Source organism: Gymnogyps californianus, chromosome Z (assembly GCF_018139145.2).
Source record: "Gymnogyps californianus isolate 813 chromosome Z, ASM1813914v2, whole genome shotgun sequence".
Taxonomy (NCBI): domain Eukaryota; kingdom Metazoa; phylum Chordata; class Aves; order Accipitriformes; family Cathartidae; genus Gymnogyps; species Gymnogyps californianus.
The window spans coordinates 46131540-46148934 of NC_059500.1; the positions used below are offsets into that span (position 1 = coordinate 46131540).

Genomic DNA, 17395 nt, shown 5'->3' on the forward strand with positions numbered 1-17395 from the left:
GTATCATAACTCTGCACAGGCAAGCATGCATCCAGTGAGTGCTGGCTGTCTGACCACAGAAAAGAGCTTTTTGTGATTGAATTGACTCAGAAGGTAGATCTAGTAGATAAGCTCACAGTTTAGTGTGGGATTTTTTAACATGCCTCAGGGGAGGTAGACCCCCAGTTCCCACTAAGAGTAGCCTCTTGAAAGGCCTTTATAAAAAATCCCACCATGAATTATTTTTCCAGCCTGTTCTGCTGAAGACTTCCTCTAGGTCACTTTGCCCTTTTGCACATCTGTGGTGGAGATTATGTTAGGCAGAATTAAACTAGCACAGATGGTGTCAACATGTTCATTCTCATCATTAATGACACCCACTGAAAGGACTCTGCTCCTTTTATTTTCCCTTTGAGCAGTTCTTGCAGCCACCTGCTCAGAGGTGAAATGGTTGAGCTGGTGGCTCTTCATGGTGTTGGGCCAGGATGTTCCAGAGAGGACCTTCCAAACAGCCACCATTTCCACCTCAGAGGTGTCCCAACTGTGCGCAAGGGGTGAGAGTTGCCTGCGTGCTGTCCCCCAGGTGCCCTGACTTCCTCTGGGACAGGAGGCTTGCAGTGTCCCGAGGGGTCCCTGTCCATCAGTCCTCCCTTAGTCTGAAAAGACCAAAGCTGTGACCATGACAGAGATGTGCAGCCAGTGCTTGTTCCTGCTTGGCATTAGTGGCCTGTTCAGCAGACTGACTCAGTGCAAAGCTGAAGACAACCTGGAAATTTGTTTGGGGTCTGGGCTGTGAAGTTCTTCAGTAAGATGTTAACAGAGACTGCAGAAGATGGTTTCAGTGTTTCCACCTGACTTCACATTATGAAGCCAAGGGAAGCAGGAAGAGGGTGGTGGGACCCTTGTAAGCAGGATCTGTATTTCTCTTTTGTAACAGCTGGAGGTTTTTTACTCTTCAGTTTATTTTCTTACAGTTAGGAACAGGAAAAGTAGGAGTTAGCTGAACCGACAGAAGCAACAAGATCTTTTCGAAGCTGACTTCAAAGTACTTTGGATCAGATGGAGGCATCTCATCTGTAGGGAGAAAGAGAATTCCATTATGTAATTTCTAGCCAAATTGAAAAGAAGTCACGTTTCTGTCTCCCAGGTAATCCTGGAAAGGAGAACAAGTTATAGCCCTGTTCAACAAAATCTGGTCGCAGAAAGCTTCTAGGATCTCAGTGTCCTGTGCCTTAGGCCTTGGCAAAACCTGTTCAAGTAATGGAACGTTTCCCATTGATTTTAATGGATTTTGGATCAAGTAATTTATGAAATGTACTTAGCTGCAGGTAGGCATTAGATGGACATCTGTGCTGGTTTTGGCTGGGATAGAGTTAATTTTCTTCATAGTAGCTAGTATGGGGCTATGTTTTGGATTTGTGCTGAAAACAGTGTTGACAATACAGGGATGTTTTCGTTATTGCTGAGCAGCGCTTACAGAGTCAAGGCCTTTTCTGCTTCTCACACCACCCCACCAGCGAGCAGGCTGGGGGTGCACCAGAAGTTGGGAGGGGACATGGCTGGGACAGCTGACCCCAACTGACCAAAGGGATTTTCCATACCATATGACATCATGCTCAGCATACACAGCTGGGGGAAGAAGAAAGACGGGGGGGACCTTTGGAGTGATGGCGTTTGTCTTCCCAAGTAACCATTAGGTGTGAAGGAGCCCTGCTTTCCTGGAGATGGCTGAACACCTGCCTGCCGATGGGAAGTAGTGAACAAATTCCTTGTTTTGCTTTGCTTGTGTGCACAGCTTTTGCTTTGCCTGTTAAACTGTCTTTATCTCAACCCATGAGTTTTTTCACTTTTACCCTTCTGACTCTCTCCCCCTTCCCACTGGTGGGGAGTGAGCGAGCAGCTGTGTGGTGCTTAGTTGCCAGCTGGGGTTAAACCACGACAACATCAAAATTCTGATTCAGCTCTGCAGTTCTACATATGTCCCTTTAGTTTGCAAAGCACCAAAATCTCTTGCATTCTGCCAGAAGTTCATGTTGCCTGAGTATCCACGCCCATTTCTACCTCTTGCAGCTGTACTAAGTACTTGAAAAAGCTAGCGACTCAGCACTGGCTTTGAGCCAGCTATATTGCAGGCATGTGTTGTAAAAGCTTCTCCATTAACTCTAGTAATGCATTTCAGTCCTGATATACATCAGTCCTGATATACATCAGAGCTGGGTGTCCCCTGAATAGCAGCTTCTGTTTCTGCTAAGTAGCACAAATAAGTAGAGGCAATTCCAAGTTTTTTTTCACTATAATCAAGCTTTAGGGTTGAAGGTGGTGCTACGAGATTAAATATTTCAATAATCCACTGTTCCCCATTTCACATCCAAGTTGGCTTTTTCCTACTTGCAAACAAGAGGACACATACAGTGTCTCCTATTCCTTTCACCAAAAAAAAAAAAAAGGTGGAAGTGCTTGATGCATGCTGACTGCCTATTTCTGTAGTCTGTAAGCATGTGTATCTTTAGTCATAGAAGATGCAATAAGAAAGAAATGATGGGCTGCAGCAGCATGCACATGACTGAAAGCAATCTCTCTTCCATAAAAAGACTGCAAATTTGGATTGTGCAAATAATTCCCATTTCAGGTGGGCTGCTAAGTTTGGGAGTGAGAAGGCAGGGAAAATCAGTACAGATTGAACTGACACTGAAATTTGCCATTTATTTTCTTAAAAATGATAACAGTAAACAATAGACGAAGCAATTTCCTTCCGCACTAGAGGTTTTGGTTTCTTCACAATAAAGTGTTTCATCTTGGGAACATATGTAAAAATTAAATGAAGCACTGCTTCGCAGAAGTACCTGCACCAGTCCTTCCATCCACTAATATAGGTACACAGAGATTCCCTATGGGAAGTACTCATATCCAAGTTTCTTTTCTACAGAAGCCACCATCTTGAAAGGTGATCTTGTGCCCTTGATCTCAGTTTTTAGGTAGTTTACAGGAAACAGAGCAGTCCCATCAGGAGTAAGGGGACCTAAGAATGTCAATTCATACAATTGCTAAGGTTGCAAAACCCAGTGTCAGACCCATTTTCCATCTGTTTCAGAGCACAAATCCAGATTTTCCACTTTAGGGTGGACCTAACCACTCTGCTTGGAGGTGATTCTTTAACTTGATTTCTGATTTCAAAGGTTAAAACATTGTAGAAGGAGTCCAGTAAAGGTTGCAGAGGCATCTTCACCTGCAAACATGCCAGAGCCAGGCGGTAAGACACTAACCTGGCTGCCCCCTGTGTGCCAGTCCCTCTTCCAAAATTCTGACTGGCCATGTTCCTTTTTTCCATCTTCCTTTTCACAAAAGCAGGTATTGTAAGTTGTCCCTCATCTTCTTTCCTACACTATTCTCTAGCCTAGTGGCCTGCGCCCTCTTTAAAGGTACACAAGTTCAAAATCTAAAAGGAAAAGCACAGAATTGAACCGCTGCTTCTTATATCCTGTATGGGTAGCCACTGATCTATGGACTTTTCCCTGCACTTTTGTGAATATAACTAGAGGTATCTGGGGAATTCCAGCCCAATTTGCAGATGGTTTTCAGGTGATAGAAACCACATATTGGGAGACAAACTTAATATCCGTTGTAAAAGTTTCACCCAGCTCTTGTCATGAACTTAAGAACTCTTGTGTTATACACAGCATGCTCCATGACAGATAAGTGATTAAACCTGTCCTCCAACAGCCTCAGTCTATTTTTATGTTTATTCTTAAATCTTAAATAAAGATAAATCTTTAAGGATTGCTCTCTATGATAAATCTTTTTAGCTCCAGAATGCCACAATAGGCCTTCATTTAACACTATTGAAAGGCATGTTCTTGCAATAGCACAAAATTTGGCACCTAACCTGCACAGCCTAAATATTACTGTGTGCTTATTTGTGTAGATGCTGTGTGTGCTCTCAGCTAATTCTGTTTCTGTGGCCACTGGTGGCACAGGATCCATTGGCTTACTTTCTGGGAGCATGATTCTCTAAGCTTTGCAAAAAGATTATTTTCTTTTCCTGATCGTCTGTCATCATGAGAGGTTTGGTTTTGTCTCTTTTCACAGTACTTGGTGATGGACACTTTTCATACACCCCTCTCCACAGACAGTCAGACAAATGGCAGAATCCTGCTTCTCCTGTGAAGAAATACTATTCAGCTCCAGCCTCTGTGGCATGTGTGCTCACTGAAATGGTCAATTTATATTATTCCTATGGACTATTTTAGTGACTGGGAGTGGGTGAAAGAGCTCTGAAAGTGAAAGAGATTTTCCTGCACTTTTCAATTTGCACATGAAGATTCATACCCTGTGATAAAATAGATTTTCTTATTTCCTGTTTGAAAGCTAAAATCTATACCCAAGAATTGGTCTGGATTGAGGGAGAAAGGGAGGAAGAAAAAAGTTTGCAGCATGGGAAAACAGAAGGTTTAATGGTGCTGTAAACACACTGTATTAATAGTTTTGGAATTGTCTTGGAGTCTGCTACTTCTCTTTCTGTGTGTTTGTCTCCAGAAACTATGACTTGTGAGAATATATCTTAAGGAAGACTTCCTACACTTGGGGTTTGAGTTCAGTAGAAGCCATATAGGTTTCCAAACAACTGTGTCTGTAACTGTTATTCTCCCAGATAATCTTTTATTTTGTGTTGTTTAAAAAGAGAACATTTTTAAATAATGAGAAATTTGCACTTCAAGACATTGCAACAACTCATAATTCTTTTGAATTATTAAAGAAATTCTTTTGAAGCAAGTTATTTCTTTTTATTCAGAATACAATATTTGGTCTCAAAATGTTAGGCAACTAAATAATGAGATATATTTTATTTTAATTTTTAAATAATTATATTCTATTATTTTCAAAGAACTGTTTTGATCAATATGTTTATTATTTATGTATTAAGACACTGAGATAACATGACATGTTTTTCACCTAGCCGGTATGAAGTTAGAATAACACTGATTGTACCAACAGAGAATAATAAAATGGTTGGGCCTTGTTTCATTTCTACTCCCATCTTTATCTCTAACATCCTGGTTTAAACAAAGAGATGCAGAGCCAACATTGTGTTCCTGTACATTTTGTATCTGTTAAATAAACTCTCAGGTGATCCTTTAATGATTAAGAGACTTTGCCTCTGAAACCATGTCTTAATTATCCTGCAGTCCTTCCTCATGGGAATTATGATTGCTGTGAATGCTTGCCAGCACAGGACACTGTGTTCATCCATGAGCATGTCCCATATCTGTGCATTCTTGACTTTAGCTCTTGCTTTCCTTTTTCTCAGATCGAGCCTGGTTAATAGAGCCAAGGAAGGTCCAGAAGCTTCAGGAAAAGATTTACTTTGCACTTCAACATGTGATCCAGAAGAACCACCTCGACGATGAGACTTTGACAAAGGTAAACTGTTAAAATGAAGAGCTGAGCAATCCTTGATCGTGATTCTTTTTTTTTTTTGTAGCCATTTCTCCATGTATTGCTGCATTAATGTAAGTTAAAAGCAGCACACTATGGGCTTGCAACGTATAGGAGAAGTAGTACTTGTTTTACTCTTGTCCCTGGCTCCTCTTACTCCATTTTTTGTTCAATCCACCAGTCTTTGTAATTGGTACTCTAGCAAGAATGAGGCTGCCTTAAAAAAATATACCTGGATGCAGTTCCTTGTTAAATGCATTTTTGGCACTTGTCTAAGGTTTCCAGGACAATTGTTTTTAGCCTCTTATGGTAAGAACAATGTTTGGTCCTTTGGCTTAGTAGTTTTGATGGAGTTCAGAGTATTGCATTCAGTTTACCCAAAAAGATGTTAATGTAGTTCATTTTGGAAACTGTAATTTATACTAAATTTGCTTCCTCCCTCTTCCTTTTCTTTTTATTTTAATGTCTCGCAGTTAATAGCCAAGATACCAACCATTACTGCACTTTGCAACTTGCACGGAGAGAAACTACAGGTATTTAAGCAATCTCATCCAGATATAGTGAACACACTGTTTCCTCCATTATACAAGGAGCTTTTCAATCCAGACTCAACCACTGGCTGCAAGTGAAGGGGATAATAGAATTTTCACGTAGTCATGGAATGCATCACTATTAAGACAAAAAGAAATGTTTTCATGAAGAACTTATTAAAAATGTCACTACTGCAACACTAGGAATGTCCTGCACTTAATAGAATTATTTTTCACCGCTACAGTTTGAAGAATGTAAATATGCAACTCTGAGTGGGGATGTCTTTTTTCTCTTTTCTTTGTTTACTTTTTTTTTTTTGAACTGACAATGAATATACAAATATAGGACACTGGGTGTTACTTTTTTTTTTTAATTTTATTTTATTGAGGGATGTTTTGGGAGACAACCGTTCCTAGAATTTTATTGTAGATATACATGAGAATAGAGCAGTACTTTGCAGTATTACTCTTGCTGTTTATTGTTCAAATATAATTTAAGAAAATTTCACTTATTAGACTTGCCTATTTCTATGTTTTTAGATAGTTTAATGCATGTGGAAATTTGTAGCTGTCTTGGAAATTATGGTGCATGTATGGAATACATATATATATATATGTGCTATATACTTTTATATATATATATATATATGTAGGTATTATATGCATACATGCTGTAGCTTAAAAATCCCATGCCTACTTTTAAAGGATGCTCAGCCCGGCTGTCATGCATTTCTTACTCTCCAAGTAACGTATTAGATTTACTTTGGGCAATCAAGATTTGCTTTGCCAGTCAGAGTTAAATTGTCAGCTGCCGATGTGTAATGACAGGATCACTTCTGAGATATGTGTAATGTAGTGCATGTGTGCAGTCTGTAAATGAAACATCAGGAATGTATCAATGGCGCAAAAGCCTTGTCTGGATGATTTTAGTGGAGAGAGGAAAAGTTTTTTTAGAATTTTTTCCCTGTTACAGGGATAGAGCATATATAAAAGTGAACATTGTAGGACCTGATGTCAGTAAAGTATCTGAAACATGGAGTAAAAAAGTAGATTATCCCACACATACATTTTTCTGATTCCACACATGATTTTATTTTATATATACTTCTTTGAAAAGTAGTTGCAAGGCTTGGTTTGCTTTTTGCTGAAGTCAATGGAAAGACATGTAGTGAACTCAGTGAAAACCATAGGAAGCCTAAAATGTAGCTCTGAAGAGTAGCAGCAGAGGGAGGAAGGGAGGGAAGGAGGAGGAAAGTCAAAGCGAGCAATGTCCATGGTTACAAGGCTAATAAAACTATCACTGTTTCTGACACAGCCATCATCTATATGGAACTGATGGTTTCCATTACACACATACATATATGTATGTTACATACACATGCATATATGTATGTATATATCTGTATGTATGTAACTGTATATATTTACATATATGGGGTTGATTTTAGATGCACTTCAGGAGGGGAGCAAAGGATTGGGGCTTTCTTTTTGTCTGTGAATTGACTTTATGTGCATTTGCTTGCAAAACCAAAGGCAAACACAGAGGGGAGTGGAAGACTGCCATGGAGTTAATCTCATGGATTAATTAAGTTTAATTAGCACTCATGATTAATGTATTTGGATTCTGCTAGAGGTACAAAACATAGACTTTTTAATTATGGAAGAGGGATTCAGTTTCTGCTATGGCTCTGTCCTTACCACCACTTTTACCCATTGTGAGTTTTTTCCGAGAAGTGTCCTCCAGGGACACCACTGGAGGGAGTAGAGCAGAAATAAGAGGAAGCAGGCAGTAGAGACGAAATTAAGTGAAGGCAGGATCATGAGCAGATATATTCCTTTATTTCAAATCACATAGAAGTCAGTGCAATCTGAGGCAAGGTGAGGAGGAGCACGCTGGCAGAGAGGCCAAAGGACCTGCCATCTGCCAGGCTGCATGGCAGAGCGGTGTCACAGGGAGCCCACAGGGACACAGCTGGGCCCCAGGCTGGGTGCAGAAACTTCGTTTGTTGCAGTGATAACTTAATGCCTCCAGCTTTTCCAGCAGTCTCACACAGCTCTGGTCTCAATCTTCTGTTCCCTTTTCTACATGACCAGATAATTCACAGTCTATTCCAAGTGCTTTGTGGAGTTTTCCCTTGCCCTCCATCAGCCGGCTTGCAAGTTTACGTATATGTTTCAGGACAGAATCCAGTCAAGACAACATCAACAGTTGTTTGCTCTGTTTTAGCAATGCCAGACCAGATACAAGAGCAGTTACAAACTCTCAGCTAATAAATGTTTCTCTGTAGGTCCATTACAGCTTCAAAAAGAAAAAAGAAAAAACCTGCACAGCAAAGTTAGTTGTGCTGAGAATTTTGTTGCAAACATGACATACTCTTCAAAATTACTTAGTCCTGCAGAATATCAATTTCTAAAATATCTTTTTTGCTCCAAATTCAGAGCACATTTTCTGATCTGTACTGATTACATTAAAAAGTCTTCAATTAACATAATAAAGCATTGCTCTTGATGCTTCTTTATACCACTTAAACCCTAAGACTGGCATTCCCTTATAAGGTGATTTATCTGTTTATAGCCCCTTTTACATGGCAAATCCATGAAAAGGACACCAAACTCCAACTCTTTCTAATGTCAAAAAACTTAATTAACTGTATTTATGTACTGCTTGTGTGAATTTATTTGAGAAAAAACTCAAGTCAAACTGAACCCTAGAAGTGCTTAGTTTTAACTGCAAGGATTCATGTTTTCCTTGTCTTTTCCAACACAGGAACACACCCATATATATTTGTTTTAAAACCTTTATAAACTTGTTTTCAGTATATCAAAAGTAACATACTTAGCCAACTCAGAGAAATATAGAATATGTGATAAATATTACTGTTCTTAGTGCTGATAAATAAAAAAGTTTGTCATGTTTATAAATAGTCCTTCACAGTTACGTGTTACATCTTGAAAATGTCTTGTTCTTTTCAAATAAGCTAATCAGTCCTTGGGATTTTTGACTTATGTCTCAGGCAAGATAACCAAATGGAGATCACCAGTGAAAAAGACATTATTTAATCATTATCCGCAGGGCTTTTAATCCTTAAAGCACTGTTCTTAAAGCACTGCAACCTCATGACCTTTTCAATCAGTAAGGATTACTGCCACTTTTTAAAGATGCGGAAATGAAGGAAAAGAAGTTAAATGACTTGCCAGAGACCACAGAGGTAGCAGTATCCAGTCCTGGAATAAAAATGGATTCTTGCCTTTTGTCCTAAAAATATTAAGATGCTGGTATAGAAAATCTTCTTTGCCACTGATAGGCAATAGCCTGTACAAACAATTACAAATATTGCCAAACAAATTTTTATCTTCAAATAAGGTTAATTATCAGCAGCTTGCTCTATTTTTGTTACTACTTTTACAGAATTTGAGCAAATAACCTTGTTGTTTATTCGGAAAATAAAAATTCATTCTCATACATTATTTATTTGTGGTAACTAACACTGATAAAATTTATTTAATTTTCTGTGATTTGGGATTGGCCACATAGGTAAAGTAGTAGCTCTTTTGCCCTTCATTGACTGAGTTTAGAACAACAAATAGCGATGACATGCTACAGGCTGGATTTTTGTTGTTGGTTTTGATACATAGTCATTTATACTCAAAATTTCAAATTCTTGATATTGGATTTCATATGTTATGCATAAGTTATGCATAGATTTTAAATAATAAAATAGCATGAATTTGAGTAAGTAACTGCATAATTCACTCACAAAATGTATTTCAGAAAATATTAGTGCTGCAATTTATTTCTTCTTGGCTTTCATTTGTCCACAGTAGTATCTGAAGTCCTTCAATTACATCTCTAAAACTAGTATTTGTCACATCTGCTCTCTGTAGTAATTGGTTATGTTTGTTGATTTTTTAAGTGACAACCTTCTCAAATGGGACACAATTTTTAATGATTGATTAACCCGGGATCTTTAACAAAAGGATATTTAAAGCATGTATTGAATCTTCTACTTCTAGCATTGCTCTCAGATAATTCAACCACATTGATCTAAATTATCCTCGGCATCAAGGAAGCAGATGTAGGCTGTTTGTTACACTACCACAGAGACTTAATTTTGGTGTAAATGTCACTCTTGCCAGCTCTTTGTATAAAGAATTAGTTCCAAGAGTCATATTTCCTTCTAATGGAAAGATTGCTTTAGCGATTGCTAGAAAAAAAACAGGGTAATAGAAGGCACTCAGTTGAGCCATCTTGTTTCCAAAAGCAATATATATTTTTTGATTGGTTTGTGATAGGCAGCATTTAGGAATTGATTCTGCAAGTTGCCAGGCTCCCTGAGCTCTAACTAGAGCCACTAAAAATGGAGGCATCTCAGCACCACACAGAAGGTGCTCAACCCCTCATAAAGTTGGAGGCCCTTGGTGTTGAGAGGTCCCCTTTGAGCTTTGCGGAGCACAAGTCAGATGTTATTCTCATACTTGCATTTAAAATGCTTCTACTTCACGCTTCCCATTGTTCATTTCAGCTCTGTTTCACAGGGATCAGTTTATTCCTCCTGTTGTGCCTTGGGCGCTAATGCTGTCTCAATGCCTGTGCCAGGTTATGGTGCTCCAGACCTGTCCATGAAGATGAGCTTTATTATGTGATTTTCTTTGTTCGTTTCATGGTGGCAGCTTGCACAGGTGTACGCTTCCCTTTGGGATAGTTTGCAGGGATTTCTGACATAACAACTTCTACACAAAGAGGCTGCAAAGCTGCTCTTTTGCGCTGGCCTCTCAGCCTCCCACCACTGGGCTGTGGGAGCTGCCCCGAGGCTGCAGCAGTCTCACAAACCGGTCAGGCAGCACAGTTAGAGAAGTGCAGCTGATGGCTCCTTTCCCTGTTGTCTTTTTCACCCCCTTTAAAGCTGTACTACAAAGCACATTTGAAAGATGTTCAGGCTCCCCCCATCCTCCTTCCTCCTCACTCTGCATTGGTTGTGCTGTTTCCAGAATAGCCAAGGTCCAGCCTGGAAGCTGGTTCCTATTTTCAGAGTCATTGTCTGTTGGACGTCCCAGGAATATAGCACTGGGCAATAACATCAAACTGAAACATGAAAGAGTTTTTTGTCCAAATATGTTATGTTTAAGCACATATAAAATGGAAACCTGCGACAGAACAACTTGCTTTTCCCTGGCAATAACAAAATAGTGTATTTACGCCTACCAACCTGTCCCAGCACTTTCTGCCTCCACTCTAGAAACTAACTCCTATCTCTGACATTCGTTAGGAACAGTGTGTTGGAGACCCAGTCCTCTTCTTTCCTTTTTAAGTTTCACGCTTTGTAAATGACAATCACTGCTTGACGCAGATGTTGCACTGTATGCCACTCAGGGATGTTTCATTACTAAAAATAGCTATATAAATATAACAGTGATAATAAGGAAGAGAATGTTAGAGGCTTTGAAGGGCATGGGTTGAGCTGCCCAAATGAACGCGACCCAGACAAGGCTTTCAAGCCAGTGATTAGAATTAGCATTGGTATAAACTGAATTCACTGTCAGCATTTCCTCAGCTTGATGCAGGACTCACTTCACCCATTGGTTCACAGTCGATGGAGCCCGACTGACCCATCAGTTTGTGATGTTAAAGTCCTATTGGAAACAAAATGCAAGCGAGCTTTGTACGAGTTACTGAATTTAGACAACTGACAAAAGAAAGTGCAGTTTAAAGGTACTGAGTTTAGGTACCATTAATGTGATTCTCGTATTCAGAATTGCTGCAGGCATATAAGAAGAAAGGTTAAGACGTGGGATACATGGTAATATGTCAGCAATGACAGCAACAGTTATGTTGAGCTACCACATGGAGAAATTACTATAAAGAGCAAGTAGTATAAAGTGGCTAACAGCTACCCTTTCCTCTCAGGGATGCACGAAATCATAGCCACCCCCAGGCATCTGTAGCAATGCTTCTCCATAGTATGACCAGTCCTTTTCTCACCTCAAGCACACATGACCCCATTTTATACTGTGCTAATGAAAAATACTCCCTTCTCCTAGAATTTTGAAATACACTTCTGCTTATCCGGAGCTTTACACCACATGTTTTCTATAGACCTATCATTACAAGAACAGACACAGAAAGACAAATTGCAGTCCATTATATTTCCGGTCATTGAGTTAATTCCAGGTCTTCAACGAAGAGGTTTTCCTCAGTTCTGAGTATGATCATTGCTCCTGTTCTCACAGTGAGTATGTATGGGTTTTGACTCCCTCCATCTTCTGAACTCCCTACACCTATAAGATGAGTGGACAACTTCAAAAGGTGGAAAGGAGAGGCCAACATCCCTATGCATTAAGGTTTTCATAATCATAGTCTTCGCCAACTGTCCCATTGCAATTTGAATTTTAGTCTTTCACATTGCTGGGAGCCATGTCCAAGTGACTGAAATTCTTGTTAGCATGATACCTGCCCATTAAAAAGAACAGTCTTCTGTCCAGAGGACCTTGCCTCTCTTTCCTTTTCCATTTACTCCTAGCTCCTAATGAACGAGGCCTGGAGTGGTAAATGATTCATCTTTGCTCTTTCTCAAGGCTGATCCTTACCTGCAGCCTGCACGGGAGGCTCCACCCAGGAGGTAGGAAGCAGGCTCCTTCCTCCTCTTCCTCCCAGCCTCCATGTCCTCACTTAGCTGTATTGTCCCTACATGTGTTGTCCCTGCAAGTAAGTCTATGTGACAGTGAGCCCAACATCCCAGTAATTTACCATCCCAGAAGTAGTTTGCAGCAGATCACTTACTTAACTATAAAAGCCATTTGTGTATGCAGTCTGCAGACAAAAGCCATTGTGAAAAGAAGAGACCTAAAATTTCTACAGTGGTAGCTCACAGATCAGTAACTCTCCTAAAAAGGCAGCCTGAATGTCCAGTGACATAATGGATGTGTCAGTGTCCTCCAGACGATCCTTGCATTTCATTTGTGCTGAGAGAATAAGGCAACGCACAAAATGCTCTGGGAAAGGAGAGATATTTCCTGGGTGTTACTGCAGGCAGCGAGGATAACGCTGCTTACAGTGAGTTCAGTAACATGATGTACTACATTTACATAATTTCATCATCCTCACAATTCAAGCACAGCATGTAGGGAGAGTGAAAGAAAACATCATTGGATATAGCAGCAATAAATAAATTATAAGTGTTTCTTTGTAACTGTATTTGCAGAAATTGTTTGCTTTGCACGTGGTCTTCTGTACAATAACATAAAGAAAAAAATTCATCTAATGTAGATATCACAGTGTTTTTGCATATTTGTTGGATTCGTTGGATGGAGCTGCTAATTTGTGATTGAAGATACTGCTGTTGAGAAAAATGTATGTGCTTCAAGAAAAGGCCGAGGCCCTTGTTTATGGCTATACATTGGCAGCAGTGAAGTATGTTCAATATAAAACTCTGTCTGGACAGAATTTTAAAAATGTCTCCTAGTTTTCAATATTGTGATCACATTTGTCCCTTATTTGGGCAACAAGAACGCAACTGCATTGAAAAACAAGCAGGGCCAGATGGTCAGCCACAAAGAACAGGAAAGAACAGGCTTTACCTTGAAGACTGTTCCAGATAAAACCAGCTTATTTAAAAAAAAAATAAAAAATATATAAAAAAAAAAGCACTTATACTTGTCTTGATTAGACACACAGCTTAATAAGTCAAAGTAACTACATTAGGCTGTTGACTTTGGGGATTCAGATTCAGATGCACTACATTTGTGTTTTTTTAATGTGTCACTTCAATGTCAGAATCAGGCAAAAAAGGTGTTTTGTTGTTAGTAAGAAATGCTAAAAATCATTTAACCCTACGGAGTGTGGACCACACATTCTCGTGCAGTAGATGGGGATTTATTCGTGCACTTATTCTTAAAAAGCCACTGAGTAGCATAGCAAGTGAACTAGCCGTGATAGTCTTTGCCTCTTGCGTGACTGCAATGTGACCTCTAGTAGGCTACAGGGAGCGGCTCTGTGATTGTACTTGTGGCCACAAATAAAGCACAACCGAACTCTAGGCTGTTATCAACACCCAGCTAAATCAAATGCATGGGGTATTCTGAGATTTATGCTAATCGCTGTGAGATAATTCCCATGTTAAACTAATTACTCTGGTTGTAATGAATGGACGGTATAAATAAAATAGGAATCAGAATAGCAACAAAATCCCTTATTTTACAGCTGCACTCTCTGCCTCATCTGATTAACACTAAAGAAAGTTACTTAAAAACTAAACAAACAAAACAAGAAGAAAGAAACCTGAGTATGTATTGTAGAAATGTAGAAGATAAATAAAATATTTTTTCAAATGTAATTACTTTTAATATATGCTTGTGGAAGGTCTGATACTATGTATGCTGTCTCTGCAATTTTTGCTGTAAATAACTTGGGACAGTGAATACACTGATTTTTTCTATGTCTCTGTTTAAGCATAAGACTTTGTAACGATTTTTTTTAAAGAGGAAAAACATCAAAGAGCAAATTATGTACTTGCTTCCTGTAAGTGTAATGTACTCTTCAGTTTTTATGGAAACTGATTGTAATAGATAAAGCCTTTTGACCAGCCGTTGATGTTTAGTGTATACTTCTGTTTGTAATGGGGAAAAAAAAAGATGGGACTGTCAATGGAACATGATCCCAGTGAGTCTGTACAGTGAGTATTGTATTAATACCTGCAGACTGCATTTGACTACTATAATTTGAAGAAAGGTTGCTCAAGCAAATAATGTTTCCTTACAGCATATGGCTTTTATGAATCCTTCTGGCATGAATTATATTAATAGAAACATTTCTTTCTTTCCAATGAGTAAAATATTTTTGTATGCCTTTAATTTCTTATTCAAATTTGAGGTCAGGTCACTCATTAGCTGTAACCCGAAGCCATAACTGACCTTCACCAAATACATGTTTTAAAGATCATAATAGAAAAAGAAATTATGCCCAGTTTATCAACAGCTATAATAACACAGGCAGGAGCATAAATAACACACAAAGTATTTGGATGCTTTTCCGGCATCCCAATATGACTTTAATGGCTAGTATTTTATGATTACCAATTTATAAAAAAGAAAAACATAATTAAAATAGATATTTAGATTTAAATGAAACTTTCTAATATTTTTGAAATATCCCTGAAAATGCTTCGTTGCTTTTAGGATATGAGAGAAACTGATTTTTCATATACTCCCCACTTTCAAAAATCTAATGTTTTTATCCTATTTCCAGTTCATTTTGTTAGAGTGAAATGAGATGTTAAGACCCAGGTCTCCAAGCCCTGAGCTATTTGGTGCTTGGCTGTAGCTATATTGTTGTAAATCAGTTTGATTTGAATTTTGGGGGGGTGTTGTTTGCTACTTGATAAGCATGCTTACCACTGTTGGTAACACACAAGAGTTGCATTTCCTGTCAAGAAGTGTGATAAAAAAAACAATCAAATAAAATACAAATAACACTCAAAATGAATCACTCTCAAAAGCTGAATAAAAATTCCTTTCTAAAATCAAATGCCTCATAGAGTCCACAGTGATTTTTTTTTTTTTTTGAAGCTTAATTGTATAATAATTATGATGTATCTTAACTGGCTTGTAGATGCAAAAAGCAAAACAGCAAATGAACCATGACATACTGGGTAAAAATCTGGCTTCATTGAAACCAACGACAAAACCCCTCACTGATTTCCATGGAGCCAGGGGCTCATCCAGCATTTTTACATCTGCAATTTTCTTCTGATCTTTCTCCCTTGTTTAATATAACTGACCTAATTTATGTGTATGTGAGTAAAAATACAGCCTGATTCATTTAGAAAGTGACCGTTGAGGGTTTTATTTTTTATCATGAATTTTGTAGGACCAGCATCCCTGTCAAATGAAAAGGTTCTATATTACTTTAGAATGTAATAGATTTTTGTCTTATTTTATGTCCTGTAAATTATTAGTTCAATACTGTTAGCATTCCATAATAATGCACACATGATTTTTGAATGTTTTCTGTAAATGACAATCAATGTTGATGAAGTTCCTTTCTTTAATGCAAAATTAAAAAAAAAACTGTATAAGACAATAAATTCTGCTGTGTGACTTTTTTTCCCCATCCCTTTAAATTACCTGGATCTGTCAGGAAAAGGTACAGTGTGTGCATTTCCAAAAGAGAAGGGTAAAAACAAAAACCTAAACATCAGGAGTCTGTATTTATCTTCAGGTTTTCTCTTAACCTATTGAATTAAGTATAGCATGTTGCTCCACCAATGCACCAAAAGTGGCTCTGTTTTGCAATTTAAATTAGAGCTGCAACTTTTGAATATGCAAATTGTTAGATCTATTCATTTATTTCTCTATTTATTTTGGGGAAAGCTTCAGCTAGTAAAAACAAGCAAAAACTAAAAGCAAAACAACACAAGAAACACTTGCATGAAGGCAAACTACACAGTATATAACAGAAGGTTATCTTATTTAACAGAAGATACTGTATTTAAAATAAATTATAAATATACCAAATATTTTTTAAGTTTGTGTATGTCTAGTAAAAATTAATGCTGAAGGATGGAACAGGAATTGCTAGCTGTCAAAGCTGAAGATAGTAACTCTCAGAGATACTATCTTTTCATATTTAGGACACAATTTAAAGCAGGAGTAAATTTTAAAAGACAATATCTAAAGGCCTCATTTCGCAAACTGTTAAGCACGTGTTTTTAGTGTTAATGCCTTCAGCAGGATTAATGCATACACTTAAAGCCAGCTATATGTTTAAATGTTTCTTGCATCATAATGCAAGCAAACAAGTTTGGGTTCTGGGATGCAATAAGTGCAGCTTAACATGATTAGATTTTCAAGTCCTAGATATTTAAGACTCATTTAGAGATTTCACATCCATCTGAAATAATTTCAGACAAATGTCATAGGGAGTTCCTATATAAACATTTATATTTTAGATATCATGAAGCTGAACAGTTTACTGGTCATATGAAATAAATGGACTGTTGTATTTACATGTTGCAAAACAGGGAACCCTGCAAATATGTTGTTGGCATTTAAATATGTAGTGTCACAGTGTCACAAGTAATCATTTTATACTAACCTGTATTTTTTCAGTTAGAAAATCAGAAGCAGTTATTTTTAAAACAGTATCTGTTTTATTGTCTTACTGTTTTATTGTCTTTGATATTTTAAGACTGCCCTATCTTTCTAGTCTGTCTAGGAAAAAAAGTTTTAGTAAAATATGCACTTTTCCTGAAAGGCAGAAACAAACTTTCATACATTCTGACTGGCAAATAGCACAGTGATCAACACTTTGTGAGAAGACAAGTAGAACACTATTTGGAAACACAGTTACATGAAAGTCTTACAGGGCATTGCTTACTACTCTGTTGTGCCAGTTAAATGTCAGTGTAAATGTCAGTGCACCTAGGCCCACAGTAGATTCACTCCTATGTGTATGAACT

At 38.1% G+C, this 17395-nt stretch overlaps 1 protein-coding gene across 1 annotated transcript in view; it reads left to right on the top strand.

Moving 5' to 3' along the window:
- Nucleotides 1-6041, top strand: part of RORB (RAR related orphan receptor B) — a 37631-nt gene extending 31590 nt beyond the window's left edge. Inside the window, exons 9-10 of the mRNA XM_050913594.1 lie at nt 5285-5397; nt 5886-6041. Of these exons, the coding sequence (XP_050769551.1) occupies nt 5285-5397; nt 5886-6041 (269 nt within the window). The remainder of the gene's footprint in view (nt 1-5284; nt 5398-5885) is intronic.
- The last annotated feature ends 11354 nt before the right edge of the window (nt 6042-17395 follow it).